This window comes from Acipenser ruthenus, chromosome 3 (genome assembly GCF_902713425.1).
Source record: "Acipenser ruthenus chromosome 3, fAciRut3.2 maternal haplotype, whole genome shotgun sequence".
Classification (NCBI taxonomy): domain Eukaryota; kingdom Metazoa; phylum Chordata; class Actinopteri; order Acipenseriformes; family Acipenseridae; genus Acipenser; species Acipenser ruthenus.
Window position 1 is genome coordinate 27,964,482 of NC_081191.1, and position 20,523 is coordinate 27,985,004.

The window sequence follows — 20,523 nt, forward strand, 5'->3', positions numbered from 1 at the left end:
AAGAAAGAAATAGTATATACGGTATATCACATAATAATATAAGTCTCAGGTCCCTTGAGAATGCAGAGAGAAAGCAATGTAATCAGTCAGCCTCTGCTAATACCGGCTTTGCTGACAGTATAGACGCAACTCCCTGGTGGCTTTATTAGGTCAAAGTAATATTGAACATACTATAAAGCCACTTTAACCTGTTGTTTGCACTAGCAATATTATCATATAACTAGGCTTGCTACTATTCGATTTTTATTTTTTTTGCCAAATCGACGATTAATATCGATGCTTGTTTTTCAATTGAAGCAGAGAATGGGTGAAATCGATCTTTACGCTTAAAAAAACAAAACAAAAAACATACTTTTTATTCCCTTGAGAAACGTCTAATTTGGCGCAGCCCCTTTTATCATATTCAACATGCAACAAAACCATGGTTACCAACATTCTAGTTGAAATAACGTTTGGTCACAGCAGAGCTACCTTGTATAGATAAAGATCCTACACAATTTTATAAATGGTCTCAAATAAGCCGTAGAAAACGCAATATAAAAGTGTATTACACAGACTTTTATAGCATAGATTTACAAGTAAAAAATAATATGCACAGAACAAAACATTAGTTAGCTGAACAGAACTAACTTGCACTTATTATCCAGAGTCTTAGCTCCACCCCTCTCCTGCTTCAGCACAGCTGGAGTCACTGAAGGCAAGACAGACGGCCCGCTTTGTCCTGCCGCGGAGACTTCAGCCGTCGTTCAGGGGATTGTGCACAATACTCATTAAGTGTTTTCCTCTTGCACCCCATTTTCAAATCAAACTAGTAATTGTCACCGTATATACCTATAGCAAAAGGCTACCTACACCTTAACCCGCTAATTTCAAAGTAGGTGCTTTGAATAACAAGCGCAGTAGCTGGCAAATGAAAGTGCACAGTTGGTGCAGGTTTGATGATTGACAGTCATTTAAACGAATGAGAGCATTCTAGCGCTGCTTCAGTCAATGAGATCTGTGAGAACAGGATGAAATGACTGATGGTGAAACTGCAGTAGCCACGGAGTTGACTGACAGCGACCCCTAGCCATTAAGAGTGGAACAGAGACGGGACAGACAGCAAGTATTAAAACTACACAAACTAGAGATGATTTCTAAATTACAACTTTGGTAAGAAAAAAAAAAATAGCGAGTGATTTTACCGATGTTTATGGTATATAAAATTAATTTCAGACAAACTCATATTTTTTGTGAATTCGACATTTTAACGAGCTTTACTGATTAAAATAAAAAAGTAGCAAGCCTACATATAACTTTAAAAACCTAACTGAAGAACTGGGTGATTCTCAACACAATAAAAGGTGGACGAGTAATAATGTTAAAGACAATAGAAATATGAACATGGATTTTAAAAGCATTTGTTAGCCCTCCTTTAATGAATTTATTACAGACTAAAGCATTAAAGAGTTTCACACATTTAATATCTGAAAGAACCAAGAATTCAAGACCTTAGAAAAGAGTTTACAATTGCAGTAATAGCGAACATGGACCCATTCATTTATAAATTAACCAACATTCGAGAAATTGTTAAATAGACCAAATATTTATTAAAGATACATTATATGCTGAGGTATATCATTTTTCTGAGTGTACTATGTTTCAATATTTATTAACTCTTAATTGCTGTAATACCAAACTGAGCAACTTTTCTCTAAATGGTCTTAAAGTAATAAGAATCATATTCTCTATAACAATAACTATTTTTGTTATTCCCAGTAGGCTCAAGATTAAACTGTGGATATCACTCTTGAATTAACCACATTTGTTAATTGATGTAAATAGCTGGATACAATAATGTATGTATAGGTTTGTAACGGGAGATCTGGACTGACTGTCTGGCACATTCGTATTACTGCAGGTAGAGGGCAGCAGTCTCGTGGGATCCGCCTGTCGGTCATGGCGATGACACTTAGAGGTGGGGAAAAGTGTGTGTGTGCTTTTCCTCTCTCTGAGTGGCTGGGGGGCGGGCCTTGGGAGACTGCTCGGCCCATAAGAACTGGCTTGGTTGTACACTCGGGTGGCCGTGTTGGGGGAAATCCAGTGTCGCTGGCAGAAGAGGCCAGCGTGAAACAAGGAGCAGGCGAGCCCGGCTGGGGGGGCAGCCTTTCATAAAATAAAACAAATTAATTTTCACAGAGCAATATAAATAAATACATACCTGAGGGGACGTGTGTAGAGGTACGGGGAACCCTGGCCAACCCCAGTGTATAGCACAGCTGAGTGTAGGACGGAGACCCGTGCTGACCGGCTTAGCGGCAGTGGGGGCACTGCATAAGCAGCACTTTTGTGTGTAGTTTTATTACTGTGTTTTATATTCCCTTTTTCTTTCGCCTTCTGTTTTCATTATTATTTTTGAGCACTTGAAGGTGCACGGACTGGGATACCTGTGTTGGTAACCCCGTGGTCCTGGTTTACTGTCGGCAGTATCCAGACCACGGACAACAGCGCCCTCTGCGGGCTAATCTAAATAAAAAAAAAATAAAGAAGTAAAATAAATCAATCTGGGCACCTGTGCGGTGTTTACAAATAAAATCTTCTGTCTCCCGTGTCAGTGAATACCCCCACCGTTCCTCAAGGTTAATTAAACTTAGCCAGGATTATTATTGAAAAAAAATAAAAATTATCATTAATACTCAGGGGGTAATTAATACATCTCAAAGCCTTTTTTAGCCTCAAAGCAGCAAGCAGGAAATGTAGTGGTAAATCATGTCACATTGCATTAATATGCCAGGCAGAGTGCTTTGAAATAATGTTAGCTATAAAAAATAAGACCTTTAGAGCAGTGTAAATGACAGGCTTATCCTCAAATCCAGTTTCTGTCATTTCCTAAATTAACAATCAACTTCAATTATAAAATGGCTTGGATACATGAAGCGCTGAACAAGATCACATGACCGTGCAGTAATAATAGTCTTACTGCACGGCTGTGACATCACAGACCAACTCACTTAACTCTATTGACTTCATTACGCCTTATTAATACATGTTTTAATGACAGGTTGATACAAAAAAAACATTAGCCTGGACTTTAAAACTGTTCAACTGAATACCAGTCCTAAGGCATGTTTATGAAGGAATTTACTACAGCATATCAATTTTTTGGGGTCTGAGAGCTGGCATAAATCATTATCTGAATAATGTTTCTGTGGGTAGAAATGTCAACATAACATCTGAAATGGAGTTTAAATCGTCCAACAAAATCTGGCAAAAATAAGCCCAAGTCTGGTTCGATACACAATTCTATTTTGCTGGCCGCGAACGAGAAGGCCTGCGCAACCTGACATGGACGTCGTTTGTCATCAACACAGATGAAAATGACCTGGAGTTTATGACCCTGTCATTTAATGAGCAAACAAAAAACCATAGAGAGATCAATGAGACCTGTGGTTACATGCTTGCCCAGCCTGGTGATCCTTTTTTACAAACGTGTCCTCCAGTCATTCTACCTTCAACGCCTTAAAAAGATCCCAAATATAGATCAATGTGGTATTTCCATGAACCTATTGGTGTTAATTGCCTCGGAAACATGATGTGCCGCATTTCAGAGCAAGTTGGACTTTCAGTATGTTACACGAACCACTCAATCCACAGCTCTGCTCTCCACATGTTGTCTAATGCAGGTTTACATTTTGCAGTCCAGGGAAATTATATGTCAGTAAACGGTCATCGGTGTGAACACAGCCTTTGAAATTATTGATCATGACTCTTGAAAACTGCAAAGCCTGGAGTAGAATCCTTTTCTACACAAAGACAACTCCTTTATCCAAAGCCTCAACTTCAGAAGCTCCTCCCTCGACATCAACGTCAAGTGCCAGTGCAGTGGCTGGCTGAATCCTCCCTAAGATGCGGCAAATCATTATGCCTTGAATTCCAAAATGCCATTTAATCTCGAAAATGTTACCATAAAACAGCAATATTCAATTTAACATTTATGGCAAATAAAAATGTTACAAAATATATATCGAAATGAAACAGTCCTCAGGGACTACTTTTTCTGAGTGGAAGGATACATAATACATTTCTTCTTTTCATCCTAAAAAAAAAAAAAGCTACTTTGTGTAATTATTTTTAAGAAAAAAAAAAAGCTAGTTAGCCAACTTATAAGCAAAATAACCCACTTCAGTGTGTGCAGCAAGACAATTCTTACCACATTTCCTGGGTGGTTGAAGCACCACATCGTGCCTCACAACGCACCCAGGGTGTGCGGTAAGAATCGTCTTGCTGCACACATTGTTGTGGGTTATTTCTTACTTAACCCTTTGTGATCCATTTATTCAGCCAGGTCCAATTTATTTTCACACGCGCAGTTTATTTTAGACGCGCTGTTTAAAAGTATTTTTTTTCACAGTAAAACAGGTTTAAACGGCACTGCATATCAACAGGACACTACAGTACTGCATCTCCAGCCCCGCCCCACTCCATCGTTCGCTGTTTTTTTCACATACCTCTTGATAGTAGTGCATACCGATAAATCATCTCCTGACCACTCGTTTTATCACCAAACTCCTCAATAAAGCAATCCAGGTCATTATTTTATTACTATAACATCTAAAAAAAGCTCTGCAAATGTCTGTGATGTTCTTTGAGCGCTGGATGCAGAAGCAGCTATCTTGTTTGTTTATGTCCGTGTTATCTATGTGGTGCCGGGGCTATCTGTATTCATGAGATACGCCCCCCCCCCCTTTTTTTTCCGGCTTCTATCGGCTCCTATCAATCTCACTCGGTCACTTCGGAGAAAAAACCACTAGAGACCTGTTTTTTGCGTCTTTTTGATGATGTCGGACAGGGTCCGACATTGGACCGGAAAGGGAAAATTGCAATGTCGGATTCTGCATTATTAAATCATGTGGAAACGGTGACTGAACTTTGCAATTTGAAAGGTTTCAAACATCTACACATTGTTCAAAGAGCTACTGTGCGGCTACAAAATACTGACAAAAGTATATTAAGAGTATGGCAATTTCTGAATCAACAAAATGAATAACATACACGGTCTACTGATGATGCATGTAAAATAAATGCATAAACAGCAACAATCAGCAATATGAAATACGCCAGCCTAGAACCTACCAACATTCTTATGTGATATTATTATTATTTTTTTTTTTTTATTTCTTAGCAGACGCCCTTATCCAGGGCGACTTACAATTGTTACAAGATATCACATTATACATTATTTCACATTATACAGATATCACATTATTTTACATACAATTACCCATTTTTACAGTTGGGTTTTTACTGGAGCAATCTAGGTAAAGTACCTTGCTCAAGGGTACAACAGCAGTGTCCCCCACTGGGGATTGAACCCACAACCCTCCGGTCAAGAGTCCAGAGCCCTAACCACTACTCCACACTGCTGCCCTGTTTTCCTTTACACCTCACATGTTTAACAACAGCTATGCAAATCTAGCATGCTAAGGACTTTTCTCTTTCTCTAGCCACACTCTAAGACAACTGGTTGTAATCTAACACATGCAACCAAATCCCATGGACTGCAGTACAGATCTACTGTATAAGTATGGCAAACTGACAAATAGTAAACAGTAAAGGAAAACATTTTAATAAAAACAAGCATCAAACTTACAGGAGTTCCTTTTGCTGCTGTTTGTGGATCCAGGAGAAGACATTGCAACCTCAATACAATGCAAACAAAAGCACAGTGCCGGTCAGATGAAAACTCCAGTTACCAAGCAGCCCCACAGATCTGCATCTTCTAACCATAAAGACCAAAAAATGCAGAGAAACGGCAGAGATGGCCTGTTCAGTTTCACAGTACAACAATTGCCAGTTTTATTTGCGTGTTTTTTTTTTGTTTTGTTTTGTTTTTTTTTATTTAAACAATCTCTTACAAACAGACACTTGCAGCCTTACCAGAAGCTGAATATGAGCTGCTAGGAGCTGTAGAGATTGTACAGTAGTAGCAGACATGCATTGGGAAGATACCATTTGCAGCCTACAAGAGAGGGGGGAGCACATGGATAAAAAACCCATGCTTTTGTTTAAAAACAACTTAACTATAAAAGACACACACATAATGTAAAACTTAATAACATAATTAATACCTCATGCAGCCATTACTACAGTACTATACTTTGAGGTTAAAGACACCTCAATGCTGATATCAATGCTTTCAGTGTGGCACTTGCTTGGTCATTTTATCTGGAGGGTTTCTTTGGTCTTATGATGGCTTTTGTAGGCAGTGTAAATGAAGCTAGCCCTTCTTCCCTGAGCTGAGTTAACGCAAAACCACTGAACAATTGTATGCACAAATAAAAAAACGTTTCATAGTGTTCTGCTAACAGCATTGTCCACGACTTATTTTAGTGAATTTTTGTTCAGAAATACAACAGTGTTCAATTTTTGGGTTTTCAGTTCAATGATAAACATTTGTTTAGTAGCAGATCTCCATTTATGATAAGGGGAAGTTCATTTTAGTGTAACCAGCCACACTCATGGTCGTTCATTTGCCCCTATAATATACAGACCCAGGACACCGAAAATGGAATTTAAGCACTGACACGCTATTTTTAATAACAAAAACAAAACGAAAATTAAAACAAACACCTAGCTCTTATGAGCCCTAACAGGAACCTACTCTAAATAAGCCGGACAGCTAAGCTGTTTACCGGCTGAAAACAAAACGCACAGTTTTCTTTACACAAAAGGAACACCCAGTACCTTTCTGTGACGGCTCGGCAGCAGGGTACACCTCCTGCTTCCTTCTTCTCAGCCATCCAGTGCAGACTAACTGCACCTCTTAAATACCCTGCACTTGGTTCTAATTTACCATTACTTCCAGGTGCAGAGGATAATTAACTATAAAATAAATTAAACAATTAAAATAAACCGTGCATACGCACATGTTTTATGCAGGGAGGATATTAACCCCCTCCCTGCTGTGTTACATTAGATTAATAAATTATAATTTCCTGTTTGACTTCACATTCAAAGGGGAAATCTGATGTTGTGTTCTCTTCAACCATTACAAAACAAATTAAAACTACTTTTTTTTGGCTAGATATTCGTTTATCATAGTTTGCATTGTTCATTTCTGCAGTGCCCTGTGCAGGTTTATTTTTTCCATTTAAATCACTAGCTCTGACACAATTTAAATTGGTGGAGATGTTATCTGGACAAACTGCTGCATCCCTGGATAGAACTGCTTAAAAGCATGAAATTGCAGCCCTTATTAGTTTAGAACCTAGCCTAAATTCAGTGAGCTATCCTACAGCGTGTTTGTAAAATACAGATACATATGACCATTTATTTAAACCCCTGGTTGTCTTCTTGGATGTGACTCAAATCTCGTACCGGTCACAACCTGGTATCCTAGTCTGTCCTGTCATTCACATGCTTTGCAATCATTACCAAACATTTTGAATTCCACATTGATGCAGCAAATGTTGGTGGCTCAGTGTGGGGCAACCTTCCGAGCATCCTGAGCTCCACCAGCTTACTAGCACGGAGTAAAGGGAACTGTGCTGTTTGAAGGCTAATACTTTGGACTACTTAGGTATTATTATTATTATTATTATTATTTATTTCTTAGCAGACACCCTTATCCAGGGCGACTTACAATTGTTACAAGATATCACATTATACATTAAACAGATATCACATTATTTTTACATACAATTACCCATTTATACAGTTGGGTTTTTACTGGAGCAATCTAGGTAAAGTACCTTGCATCGATTGCCTTTTAATATTTATAGCCTCCAAATGTACCCATGCATAAAGAAATACTCATTCTTTATTTACTGACACGATTACAGATTACATGGTTTATTCACTGTGACTTGCTTTTAACCACAAGTATAAACTTGACGTATAGCTATCTCCATACAGTATGCTTTTATAGTATCCATCATCCCTTATTTTTCATTTGTTAGCGTGAAGGGATGAATGCCAGTTTTTCTTTGTTCACCAAATGTGTCTTGGGTGTATTGACACTGCGACTGAAAACACTTCCATTAAAATACATTTTACCCCAGGGCACATTAAACCAAACTGATGTAAAGGCTGAACATTTTGTACAGCAGGATATGTATTCGATTGTTCAAAGGAGGCAAACACAAATAAAAGTATGGTTTGTATATATATATATATATATATATATATATATATATATATATATATATATATATATATATAGTGCCTTGCAAAAGTATTCAGACCCCTGACCAATTGAAATTTCATTCTGTTTGATATTTTATTTTAAAACACTGAAACTCAAAATCAATTATTGTAAGGTGACATTGGTTTTATGTTGGGAAATATTTTTAAGAAAAATAAAAAACTGAAATATCTTGCTTGCATAAGTATTCAACCCCCACACATTAATATTTGGTAGAGCCACCTTTCGCTGCAATAACAGCTTTAAGTCTTTTGGGGTAAGTATGTACCAGCTTTGCACACAGTGTCGGAGTGATTTTGGCCCATTCTTCTTGGCAGATTTGCTCCAGGTTGGTTGGACGACGCTTGTGGACCGCAATTTTCAAATAGTGCCCCAGATTCTCAATGGGATTGAGATCAGGACTTTGACTGGGCCACTGTAGGACATTCATCTTTTTGTTGTTGAGCCACTCCAATGTTGCTTTGGCGTTGTGCTTGGGATCATTGTCCTGCTGAAAGGTGAATTTCCTCCCAAGCTTCAGTTTTTTAACCGACTGAAGCAGGTTCTCTTGCAGTATTTCCCTGTATTTTGCTCCATCCATTCTTCCTTCAGTTTTAACAAGATGCCCAGTCCCTGCTGATGAGAAGCATCCCCACAGCATGATGCTGCCACCACCATACTTCACTGTAGGGATGGTGTGTCTTGAGGCATGGGCAGTGTTAGGTTTGCGCCACACATAGCGCTTTGAGTTTTGGCCAAAAAGCTCCATCTTGGTCTCATCTGACCACAAAACCTTTTCCCACATCGCAGCTGGGTCACTCTCATGCTTTCTGGCAAACTCCAGACATGCTTTCAGATGGTACTTTTTGAGTAACGGCTTCTTTCTTGCCACCCTCCCATACAGGCCAGTTTTATGCAGAGCTCTTGATATGGTTGACTGGTGCACCATTACTCCACTCCCAGCCACTGAACTCTGTAGCTCCTTCAAAGTGATTGTTGGCCTCTCTGTGGCTTCTCTCACAAGTCTCCTTCTTGTTTGAGCGCTGAGTTTTGAGGGACGGTCTTTTCTTGGCAGTGCCTGGGTGGTGTGATGCAGCTTCCACTTCCTGATTATTGATCCAACTGTGCTCACTAGGATATCCAAACACTTGGATATTATTTTGTACCCTTTCCCTAATCTATGCATTTGTATTACTTTATCTCTAACTTCTGTAGAATGCTCTTTGGTCTTCATTTTCCTTCAGTGGGGTTTTTATCCAGAAAATGTGACAGCAACTTTAATGGTTCACAGATGGAGGCCAATGGTAAGGTAATTGTGTCCTCGTTAGGGCAATTTCTTTCATCGGTGTAAACTGGGAGCTTCCACAGCACAGGGGTTGAATACTTATGCAAGCAAGATATTTCAGTTTTTTATTGTTCTTAAATATTTCCCAACATAAAACCAATGTCACCTTACAATAATTGATTTTGAGTTTCAGTGTTTTAAAATAAAATATCAAACAGAATGGAATTTCAATGTACCATTTGTAATTCAGTAATATGAGAGAATTGGTCAGGGGTCTGAATACTTTTGCAAGGCACTGTATATATACCCTTTAGCTTTCAGGATAAGGATGGAGGAACACATAATTTACATGACTGGAAATGATGGGAAATCTAGGGCATTGCCACAGCTATCCCAATATTTTCAGCCCTGTTAAGTTAAACAAGACACATTTGGGGAAAACTCTCCATGAGTTGCTTAGAAATGTATAAGGGGAGATTAGCCAGAGGTAGATGCTGGGGTAACATAGGCAAGAAGAAATCAGCAAACAATGTTGTTTGGATAAAGAACATTTATTTTTATTAATTTATTTTTGGCACCACAGTTGTAAAAGTTAATCCTTTAGTGTTAAATACATCCAAAACAGAGAACAGGTAGACTAGACTAGACTAGACTGACTGGAAGAAAACAACAAAATAAGAAACTATCAGAGCCTAATTCTGCACCCAGCTAAATTAGCTATACTATGAAGTAACCAATAGCTAGCACTTCAAACATTGGTCAGTTGAATTCCACTGGTTACCTGGAGCATAGGCTGCCTTCCAACCCTCTCCTCTGAGTGAGCCCCAGAGGGGTATATGTAGCTGTTCCAGTAGGAAGCCCCTCTAGAACAATAATCCCACTACTCCGATGTCAGCCCCCTTAATTCATTTTTGTAGTAGACATAATTGTTTTTCATTGGTGACCTAACTCTTTTCCTCCTCATTTAGCCATGATAGATTAAAGCAGTGTCATCAATTATAGAGACCATGTCCCTGCTTGTCAAAAATAAATTCAGACATCTGCAGTCTGAGCTCTCAGCCACACAAAAAATATGAATCTTGCATTGTTTGATCAAAGAACATGCATGCACTCTAACACAGCCCATTATTAATGGTTAAATGAGCACTTTTAAAGTTAAACATTTAGTGACCTAAACATCATAGCCTATCGAACACTTGAAATATTAAATCACCTCCCCCAGCTGCTAATGAGATGTATATGGCAAACAGAAGAAATCCTTTCAAATCCAGTACAGCAGGCCAGCACTGTCCCTGAAGAAATCTACCTAAATCCCTTTTTGCAATGCATGCAGATTATTAGCTACTTCTTTCTTTGTTTTTTTTTTTTTGTTTTTTTTTTAGCAAATGCCTTTATCCAAGGCGACTTAAAAGTGTTGCAGGGCAATATAAGGTTATAATTCAAAACAATATTTAAATACAGTATAGTTTAAATTAAGTACAAATATTTACTACTACAATATGCAACCAATCTTTTATTGGTCCCTTTGTACACCACCACTGAATGAAGTGACTCATTAGGCAGAATGGAATTTTCTGTCAGTCCACTGAGTGGGAGGGGTCTCAAGGTAAGGATTTTAATGTATTTGTATGGAGGTTGGATAATAAGATGGTTTTGGTCAATGAAGTCACAAAGTTTAAAGTCACACAAAAAAAAGAAGCAATTGACTTCCTCAGTGCAGTTTTGTACATCTTAAGGGGAGCTTACAAACCTCTGATATATGTAATACAGAAAGCCCATTAATTCCTGTTGGAAGTGTGCTGATGTACATTATCCCATTGTAGGGTTGTAGATGTGTTTCCCATGTATTTACATTGTGTTTTAAAGTACATGCTGCTAACACAATGATTCCAATAAACATAAATCTCACATTTGCCTATATGAAAAACATGCACATTATGGTAAATCTGAATTAAAAATGTTTTAATGGTAATTTATTTGAAGCTGTTACTGAAGAGAATGTATTGAGATCTCTTTGTAGATACTTCAATGCTACACTTCCAGTAAATAGGTTGCATGAAGGAATGTGAGTCTCTTTAAAGAAAATGGGAAGTAAAAGTAAATACTATGAAAAAAACCCTTCAAAATCAAATCAAATTAGCACTGTCTGCTTGGTTTCACAGGCCCCAAGTATCACTAATCTTCATAAATTTCTTACGGCAGATTAGTGCTATTCAAGGTCTATGGAACCATTACAGTGTCTGGCTGTTGTAAAATTAATATCTGTTGTCTGTAGATTAAAGAAACATACTTGCCAAAATGAAGTTGCGGAGGAATGGATTGCATAAAATAGCATGCTGCAGTACACATAGTGCTGTGTATACGGTTGCTAAGAAACTGAACATAGATTTAAGCATAAAAGTTACTGTTGTTTAATTGTTTACCAAAACAGAGGAAGAGTGTTGTTAGGGGACATGATTCATGAGTTTAATTAAGGCCTTGTGTGCTTTAAAAAGTCAGCAGAATGTGGTGACTGAAACTATGTAAAATGACACAAAGTGAATCTAAACAAGAAGAATATATTAGTTAACTCTCTCGTATTTCACACACATACCAAGTTGCTCTTCTGGAGTTTATTGCCGTCATAAATATTTTATTCAAATTAAAAGGACTTTAATACACGCAAAGCTTAAATGTGTGCTGCCCCTCACAATATTATTATTATTATTATTATTTATTTCTTAGCAGATGCCCTTACCCAGGATGACACAATTGTTACAAGATATCACATTATTTTTACATACAATTACCCATTTATTCAGTTGTGTTTTTACTGGAGCAATCTAAGTAAAGTACCTTGCTCAAGGGTACAGCAGCATTGTCCCCCTCCTGGGATTGAACCCATGACCCTCTGGTCAAGAGTCCAGAGTCCTAACCACTACTCCACACTGCTGCCCCAGTATGTGTGGTCTCTTTATAAAACACAAAAAAAACAGTATCTTTCTCAACTTGTGAGGTCCCGTTGTAATTTTGTTTGGAAGTTGTATTTGTTCTATATTGTTGTAAGTGACTGAGATTTGACAACACTGTTTCTGAAACGGACGGTATAATGCAGTGATAATGCAAGAAATAAAATCTGCTGCAGGTTTCTTTATTTTAGCAAAATATAGATTTTGTGCAAAAAAAAAAAAAATGAAATAGAACAATGTAAAATTTTAATTTTTACCATGGCACAGCTGGTTAATGTCCTTGTACATCCCGATACTGCCAGAATAAAATATTTAAATATGTCTTCCTCTTCCATATCTTATTCTCAGCTAACATAAATTCATCTTTTACAAGCTAAAAGCAGCACTAACATACAATACAACTGAAAACAAATACATAAAAAGAAGCTTAAGCACTTTAGAGCCATAGAAACGGTTCAATTATTCATGTAATAACAGATACTTCTCACTATAGCACTGTAGTCCCCAGTGTCTTCACCAGCTCTCCCTTTAATAAAGAGAGTGGCCAAGTGCCAAGTAATTCCACTGAGCTATGAGATGCATTTCACTGATATATTAAAATGTGTGTTGTGGGCATACTTGCATTTAAAATAAAATATGATAGTTCATATGGGAGCAACTGTACAACTCCATAAGTGAAATGGCTAATCTAAAACATTAAAGGATAAGTAAATTGAACAGGGTTGCAAAAATATACCAGTCTGGGGGTTTGAATGCAGTAGAGCTAATGTACTACACACATGGTCATTTTGCATGATTCTAATTCCATCAGGGAAGTAGGGGGTGTTCTCCAGAAGAGTTAACACATTTAAAAACTGAAAAATCTGTCATTTCTGCAGTCTTGGGTGTGGAAGGCCCTGCCAATCAAGCAGCTACTATCAGCCCTATTAAATGTGCTGTCCAGCCTTTCATTACTGAAACAGACATGCAACAGGCTTTTATATATTTCAGAATACATGTCAGGGATTCTATTATGCATAAAATATTCAAAAAGTCATGTGAGGGACATGGGGATAATATTGGGTAGAAAAATGTTGACAAAAAAGGGGATAATATTGGGTAGAAAAATGTTGACAAAAAATACATTGTTGTGCAACAAAATTAACTTGAAACAATCAAATAAGACTGCCATGCAACGCACCTACCTCCAAATGCAAATGCTATATTTATTATGTGAGGTATGAGGAAAGATATAAACTGCCAATTGGGTCCTTATTTGATTGATAAAACATTGAAATAAGTCACATTGGACTAGTTATCATCCGCTCTAATCAGCAAGCTTGAAAACAGGGAACAGGTTTAATTAGGCCAATATCATGAGAAGCGATACACTCGCATTTACAAAATGTCCCAAAATGCCATGTACCATAGAAACAAATAATGAACTTACCTTTCAGGGTTTCAAGTTCTTTCCTGTGGGGGAAAAAAAAAAACACTTTAGCGTTTAGTGTCTAGAAAAAGAGACATTTTAGCAGTGGCATGCCGTCAGAACCTTCAAGGTATTCTCTGCTGACCAGACAGTGCCAAGTACTACTATTTATTGCAAAGTGACCGGACTTTGATGCTATCGTAAAGAAGGGCGACCAACTGCATTGTTCACATTAACAGCAAAGAGAGCGAAAAAAAGGGGTTATGTTTTGTTTCCTTTTTTCTTGTAATGCATTTTTATGATGATATAGCTATAATAATAATAAGGTTGTATGTTTCCCCCAACATCTACCTTTATTTTAATACCTGTTCTTCAGAGTTAAATCAATTAACAACAACATTGCTTTGTGGTTTACTTTTAAGCTAAAATGGTTTGAATATGTTTGGTCATTACCACAGTTTAATAAAGAAACACTGGTGGTTCAAAAAAGCCCATTATAGCAATAAACAGGAAAACTACCAAACGTATGTAGTGCAGTACACTGAGAATTGTGAGCTATGCACATAATTTGTGTTCAGACAGGGGCAACATAACTGAGCATGTAAAATCAAAAGACAACTCAATGATGCCATTTTATGATGATTTTACCACAAAATTGTTTTGTGTCTGTTTGGACATGATTGGTTCGTTTGTTAAGTATACATTTATATGGCCCGCCATACAATTTCCATACCCTGACGTGGCCCTCAGTCCTAAAACTTTGCCCACCCCTGGTCTAAAACAACGACCAGACGCTAGAAAAAAAAACAGTTGAGGGTATTCTCTGTTTCAGTTGAAGGGCTTGAGTGAGTTTAACCAATAGGCGAGTCGAAGAATGTCCTCTTTTTTAGACAGATGACCAATCAGGAGTGAGCAGAGGCAGGCCATAAATCTCCCAGGGTATTCTCTGCCTCACTTGAAGGCCCTGCTTTAGCAACCAATGGGAAAGTCAACGCTCTGATAGCAGACCAATCATTAGTGAGTAACCCCAAAACATGAATATTCCTTGGTTAGCACTGCAGTTAGGAGGATAGCTGGATTTTGCATAATATTGCTTTTAAATATACATTGATAAATACAAATACCTTTACAACATCTAATTATTTCGAATTTTATTTTACACTAAAATAAAAAAAAGTGAGAAAACTGAGACATCATAGTCGATTTGGTTATGAATCCTTTTTCAAGGAGAACTATCACTGAAAAATTGGAGATTGTTAAAAAAGGGGATATACAGATCCTCGCGCTGACACAGGAAGGGAAAGGATATACTCGGCACTTTCAGAATTCAAATTATGAAAGGTATCTGTGGCTTAAAGGTAGCTGCCACTTAAAAAAGGAGGGGGTCAGTGGGGGATGCGACGACTCTGCTACCCCAGTCCATTTTGTCACGGCATGCCACTGCATTTTAGTGACCAGGGAAGATGAATGAACATGTGGTTGTGTCCTGCTACAGTATTAAATATGCAAAGAAAAAATAACTGTAGAAGGTCACTTCAGAAAGATTTTCCAGCTTCCTCCTGTCTGTGCCAAAACAACAACTGAACACTTTTTTTTTTTTTGCTTGGCTGCACATGAAAAATACTGGGATATGCCTGTAGCATTTTGTAGCTGACTATTAAAACACAACAACTGGGTTAAAATGAAGAAATAAGTCATTCTGGTGGGTATCATAGTGTATGTAACATTACGAAGGTCCATTTTACATTGTTTTGGTATTAAAGGTTGCATACTGTCAAGTTGGTAGCATTCAATAAGCCAGGTGTTAATAGCGTTTTTTTAATATAAAGTTTCTTGCTGGTATTTTTCTTTAAGTTAAATATGTTGGCAAAACATATATGAGACTGTCTAACACAGTCTGGGTAGACAGTGTTTAACTAATGCGATATTGGCAAATATGGCTCTACTAATATCAATCGATCAATTAATCAATCATTCAATACTTTATATAGCTTTTCATACAAAAAGTATATCAAAGCACTGTATAGGACAAAACAGAACTCAATATACAATTCATGTCTATAGAAATTAAAGAAAGACAGAATTTAGAATTCTGTTTAAAAAAGCCAATATAAAAAACAGAAGAAATCAAAATATAATTTGTAAAAGAGATTAAAGAAAAACACAGTTTAAAATTCAGTTTAAAAAGACGAATCTAAAAAAGTAAGTTTTCAATTCTGACGAAGTTATCAACTGATGTTGCACTTCTGATGTAAGGTGGCAGTGCATTCCACAACCTGGGAGCAGAGTGACTAAAAGCTCTCTCCCTTCCTTTTTGTGTGCACTTGTAGGGGGCACAGAAGGCCTGCATCAGCTGATCTTAAATCACAAGACATATAGGACTAGAAGCTCCTTTATATAATCTGGTGCCATGCCTTTAAGTGCTTTATAAGTCAGAAGTAACATTTTAAAATCAACTGTAAACTTCACTGGGAGCCAGTGCAGTGAAGCCAGCACAGGTGTTATATGGTCTCTTTTTTTCGTTCTGCTGAGAAGCCTAGCAGCTGCATTCTGTATAAGCTGCAGGCAATTTATGGCGTGACCCGGAAGCCCAGTGAATCAAGCTTTGCAAAACTGTAGTCAAGTCGGAAAGACACAAAAGCATGACATAATTTGACATAAATCAAATAAGACATGTGTTTTTATTTATTTATGAATTTATTTTATTTGTGGTTGTTAATTCATACTGTACATTTGGTATTTAGCATTAGTGTAGCAGCCACATATACTTTTCATCATCACCTTACATTTTCACTTGTAACATCCACTAAATGTGGTTAAACTGTTCCAAAAAACAACCTAAACGAAAGATGTAGCAGCAAGGTATGAGATCACACTGGGCAGGGAAAACAGCTAAGCACTAAAGAGGACCACACAGTGCCCAAGAACACACCAAGAATTACCAAAGCAAGCACTGTAGTATTTAACTGAATGAACTTTACACTTTTGATACCTTACCTGTGCAATATTTGACTTTAGGGGTCTCTTTGCAGGTTTCACAATTGCCAGCCATTTAAATTTGTGATTAAGCAGGCATAGCAAATATAGCTTAAATTAATGGCACACAAATTACAGGGGTTTTACAGTACTTTTAGATGAGGTGGGTTGGAAGTTTGATCCATGACACCATATAACTACACTAATAGATGCATGCGTCTGTGTGGAGGTGTGCCTATACATGATAAAAAAAAAGAGTATGCGTGTCTTTTCTATTCCAGTAAAATTGAAGACTTAAAGGAAAAGGAAAGTTGCTTGCTTATTTATATTTACACACATGTATGTATGGTTCTCTCAGTTGCTGACAGGCCTCTTGTTTCAGGTTAGCCCTTAACATTTCTTTCTTTATTATACTTTTTTTTTTCCCCAGTTTTGTGCTGGGTCAGTAGGGCGCAATTTTGGTTTGTCGATTCATCACACCTGTGGTCTTTGAACGAGTAATAAAAAAAAAAAAAAAACAGTTCCATTAATGTGGTCTACCCAAGTGTGGTTTAAAAAAACCATGCGAGAAAAACAAATCTTGAAAGTTTATCGCATCATCTTGGCGCAAGAAAGTTGATTTTTCTGTATCAGAAAATGAATATCGAAAAACGTAATATTTTCACGTGGTCAAGCTTGTATTTTACAATGCTTTTCTCATGTTCATGCCACACATTTTCCTTGCTCTACCATGGGTAACAACAGCTCTTACAATGCTCTCCATGCTCATCGTTCTTTACTATGCTACTTTCTATTATGCTACTGTACATTTTGCTATTGTTTTATAACGGTATACCACAGTAAACCTTTACAAGGGGAACTGAATATTTAAGTCAAGTGTTGCATTTCAACTTTTCTTCAGTCATAGGAAGCCAACAGTATAGTGGAAATACTTGGATACATGTGAATGGGGCAATACAGTACATGAAACTAAAAGAACGACGGAACTTTAATGGGCCTCATGACTCAGAAGAGATAACAATTACAGAGGAATTCCTAAACCTTCTAGGAAATCTATACTGTATGCCAGCAGCCTTTACTCTCTTACAAAACATTGTTTCCCCTAATTTTTATATCTGTACAGCAGATAACATGTGTTCTCTGTGCAGAGAAGCATATGCAAAAGTCCATGGACAATTTCAAACAAAAAACATGATTGCGAGTACATTTCTTAATAGTATCCCAGTAATAATATCTGTCATCCCATATTAGGCATTAAAAGTTTGCCTGCAGTATTCCAACTGTTATTAACCTCCAAGTAAACTTAATGAATCAGTACTGTACGGCACTCAGGTATACAAGATTAATCTATCACTTATTTTTTTAAATGTGTGGTTCACTGATTCACCATTAATCGATTAAAACCCCTATTGTGTGTATAATATATGAATTCCTATTCTTATTCAAATACTGGCATACTACCATTATCAAAACTTGATGCCTAATGTACAAAAATCGAACGGTCCTATTAATATGGATCCATGTAGGAAAAGGAAAGGGATGTCTTTAGAGGGGTAAAGAATGATCTTGGAATGGAATGGAATAATGGAATCTGCAAGCAGTAGCAAGCTATGGAAATAACATGTGTCTTTGTTATTCAGAATGCCTTTATACTGATACTTTCATATATTTGCCACAGCTACAGCACAGTTGTATCAGTGTTCTAAAATAACATCCCAAATCAATGAAACCCCTTATATATATTCAGCATTTATTTTAGAAACCAGTGGTCAAAGCCGACACTAATAATTCCTTATTCCTAGCCTAATTAATGCAGCACATGATATGTGACTTCCATTATTCCTTGACACCAGGAAATTTGAAAATCAAGAAACAAGCTACCACTCCTATGGAAAATTTCATTTGATTTGATTTCACAGTCTGTTTGATCTTGAGATATGGGGACGTATCTGTGCATAACCAGCTGTGTTCCCTAAAACAGATTACATTTTACTGCTAATTTACGGTCCTCCTTTATGCTTTTATGTTTACCATTGTTTGTTTTTAAGTGGATCTATATGGTACGCGCTTTGAATAACAAACCGAGGTTAAAATATGACTTAAAATATTGGAAGTAAAATTAAAAATATGAAATGAGTGAAACATTAAATTTATGGCCGTTTAAACAGTTAAACGACCGGATTAACAATGGGTTTAAACGTGTAGTCAATTAAACGTAGATTTACAGCCCTATACAAAAACATGAGCCAAATGTCCAGATGTATTTTGTACACACTCCAGTCTGTTAGCTTGTGTCCACAGGCCACACAAGAACCAATGTCAAGGAATGTTTGCAAACATTTAGATAGCTGAACACAGCCCAAGTAACCATCACCTACATCACGAATCAAGAGATTGTGCTATGGGGTGCCAATAATTTAAATCACATGGATGAGATGTTCTATAGAAAAAGTTACAAATATATGTCTATACGAGACATAACAGAGGATAACAGAGCAATATGAATAGGTTAACAGGGAAATACATTCTGAAGGCAAATCAAACCACATATACACAGTGATGATAACATTAGCCCACAAGACATTGCACACATTAAATCAAGGTCCGACGTGGTTAGTGCTCTAGCACCTCTATGACAAATTTAGAAATACTAAAGGAAACTTAAATTCAATGACAAACGTTTGGACTAGAAGTCTTCTTCAAAGTATTCAAATGTTGGAATGGTATTTTGGAGGAGTGCTGACTTCCTGTGTTCATCCCCAAGGCCCATCTCTCTTTTTTTGAAAATTTGTATTTCTGTCGAAGTTTTCTGCAGAGAGCTATGCACTGCTACATGTTTAAATAGCAGCTCCAATTAATAAATAAAATGGCAATCCTTTATATGAGGTCAGCAAAGATTGTGAAAGCCAACTACTTTGTCAATAAAGGGATTAGAGAGATTAACCTCCTGGCTGTGAAACTTGCTTTATCAATTCCAAAACATGCTGCTGAAAAATAGCTGGAGCACAACAAAGTCTGACAATGAGGGCTACGTTTCATACTGGTTTAGTTTTCCTATTAATTCTTCTCAAGGCCAATACTAATGATTGGTTTAAGGTTAATGCTATATTTGTATCCTAAATACATTAACCATTTACCTTTCAAGGTGTTAATCACTTCTCTACCACACAATGCAATGTCTGAGGCTTTTCTGCTGTACGTATTCCAAGGTTAATCATTGTTTTTTATTTCGGCTGCTGTTTCCCTTATATTCTTTTGAGATTCAAATTGATTCAGTGTAACCAAAAAACTCCATCTTAATTTTCTGTTAATATGAGGCTATCAACTGTAAATGCTAGGCACTATTTAAGTGAGATGAGAATCATGAATTAAATTTTTATTTAATTTGTATGCCAAATGCTAAATATACAGAAAAGAAGATTAGAGAAGATCTCAGTTGGTTCACATGTGGAGTATTATACTACAAACAAGGAATTACCAATTGCTTATATTAAAAACTCATTAAAAGCCAATGTTGGGTACAAAGTAATTTAGAACTTACCATTTCTATACTGACTGGCCAAAGACTAGGAGAATTAGAGTACAATTTGAAAAAGCCTGCAATGTATGCAAATGTATTTGGTCATACGGCATGGCATGCGATCCACAAGGCCTACATAAGCTGTGTGAGTGTTGTGTGCAACTATTCAGTAACTGTGATAGAAACGCAGAATGATCTCAGTGTCTCCACAAGGGGCATGATAGT

The 20,523-nt window shown here is 37.1% G+C and overlaps 1 protein-coding gene across 1 annotated transcript in view; it reads right to left on the minus strand.

Moving 5' to 3' along the window:
- Positions 1-20,523, minus strand: part of LOC117394467 (dysbindin-like) — a 96,422-nt gene that overhangs the window by 47,596 nt on the left and 28,303 nt on the right. Inside the window, exon 7 of the mRNA XM_033992798.3 lies at positions 13,824-13,846. Within this exon, the coding sequence (XP_033848689.1) occupies positions 13,824-13,846 (23 nt within the window). The remainder of the gene's footprint in view (positions 1-13,823; positions 13,847-20,523) is intronic.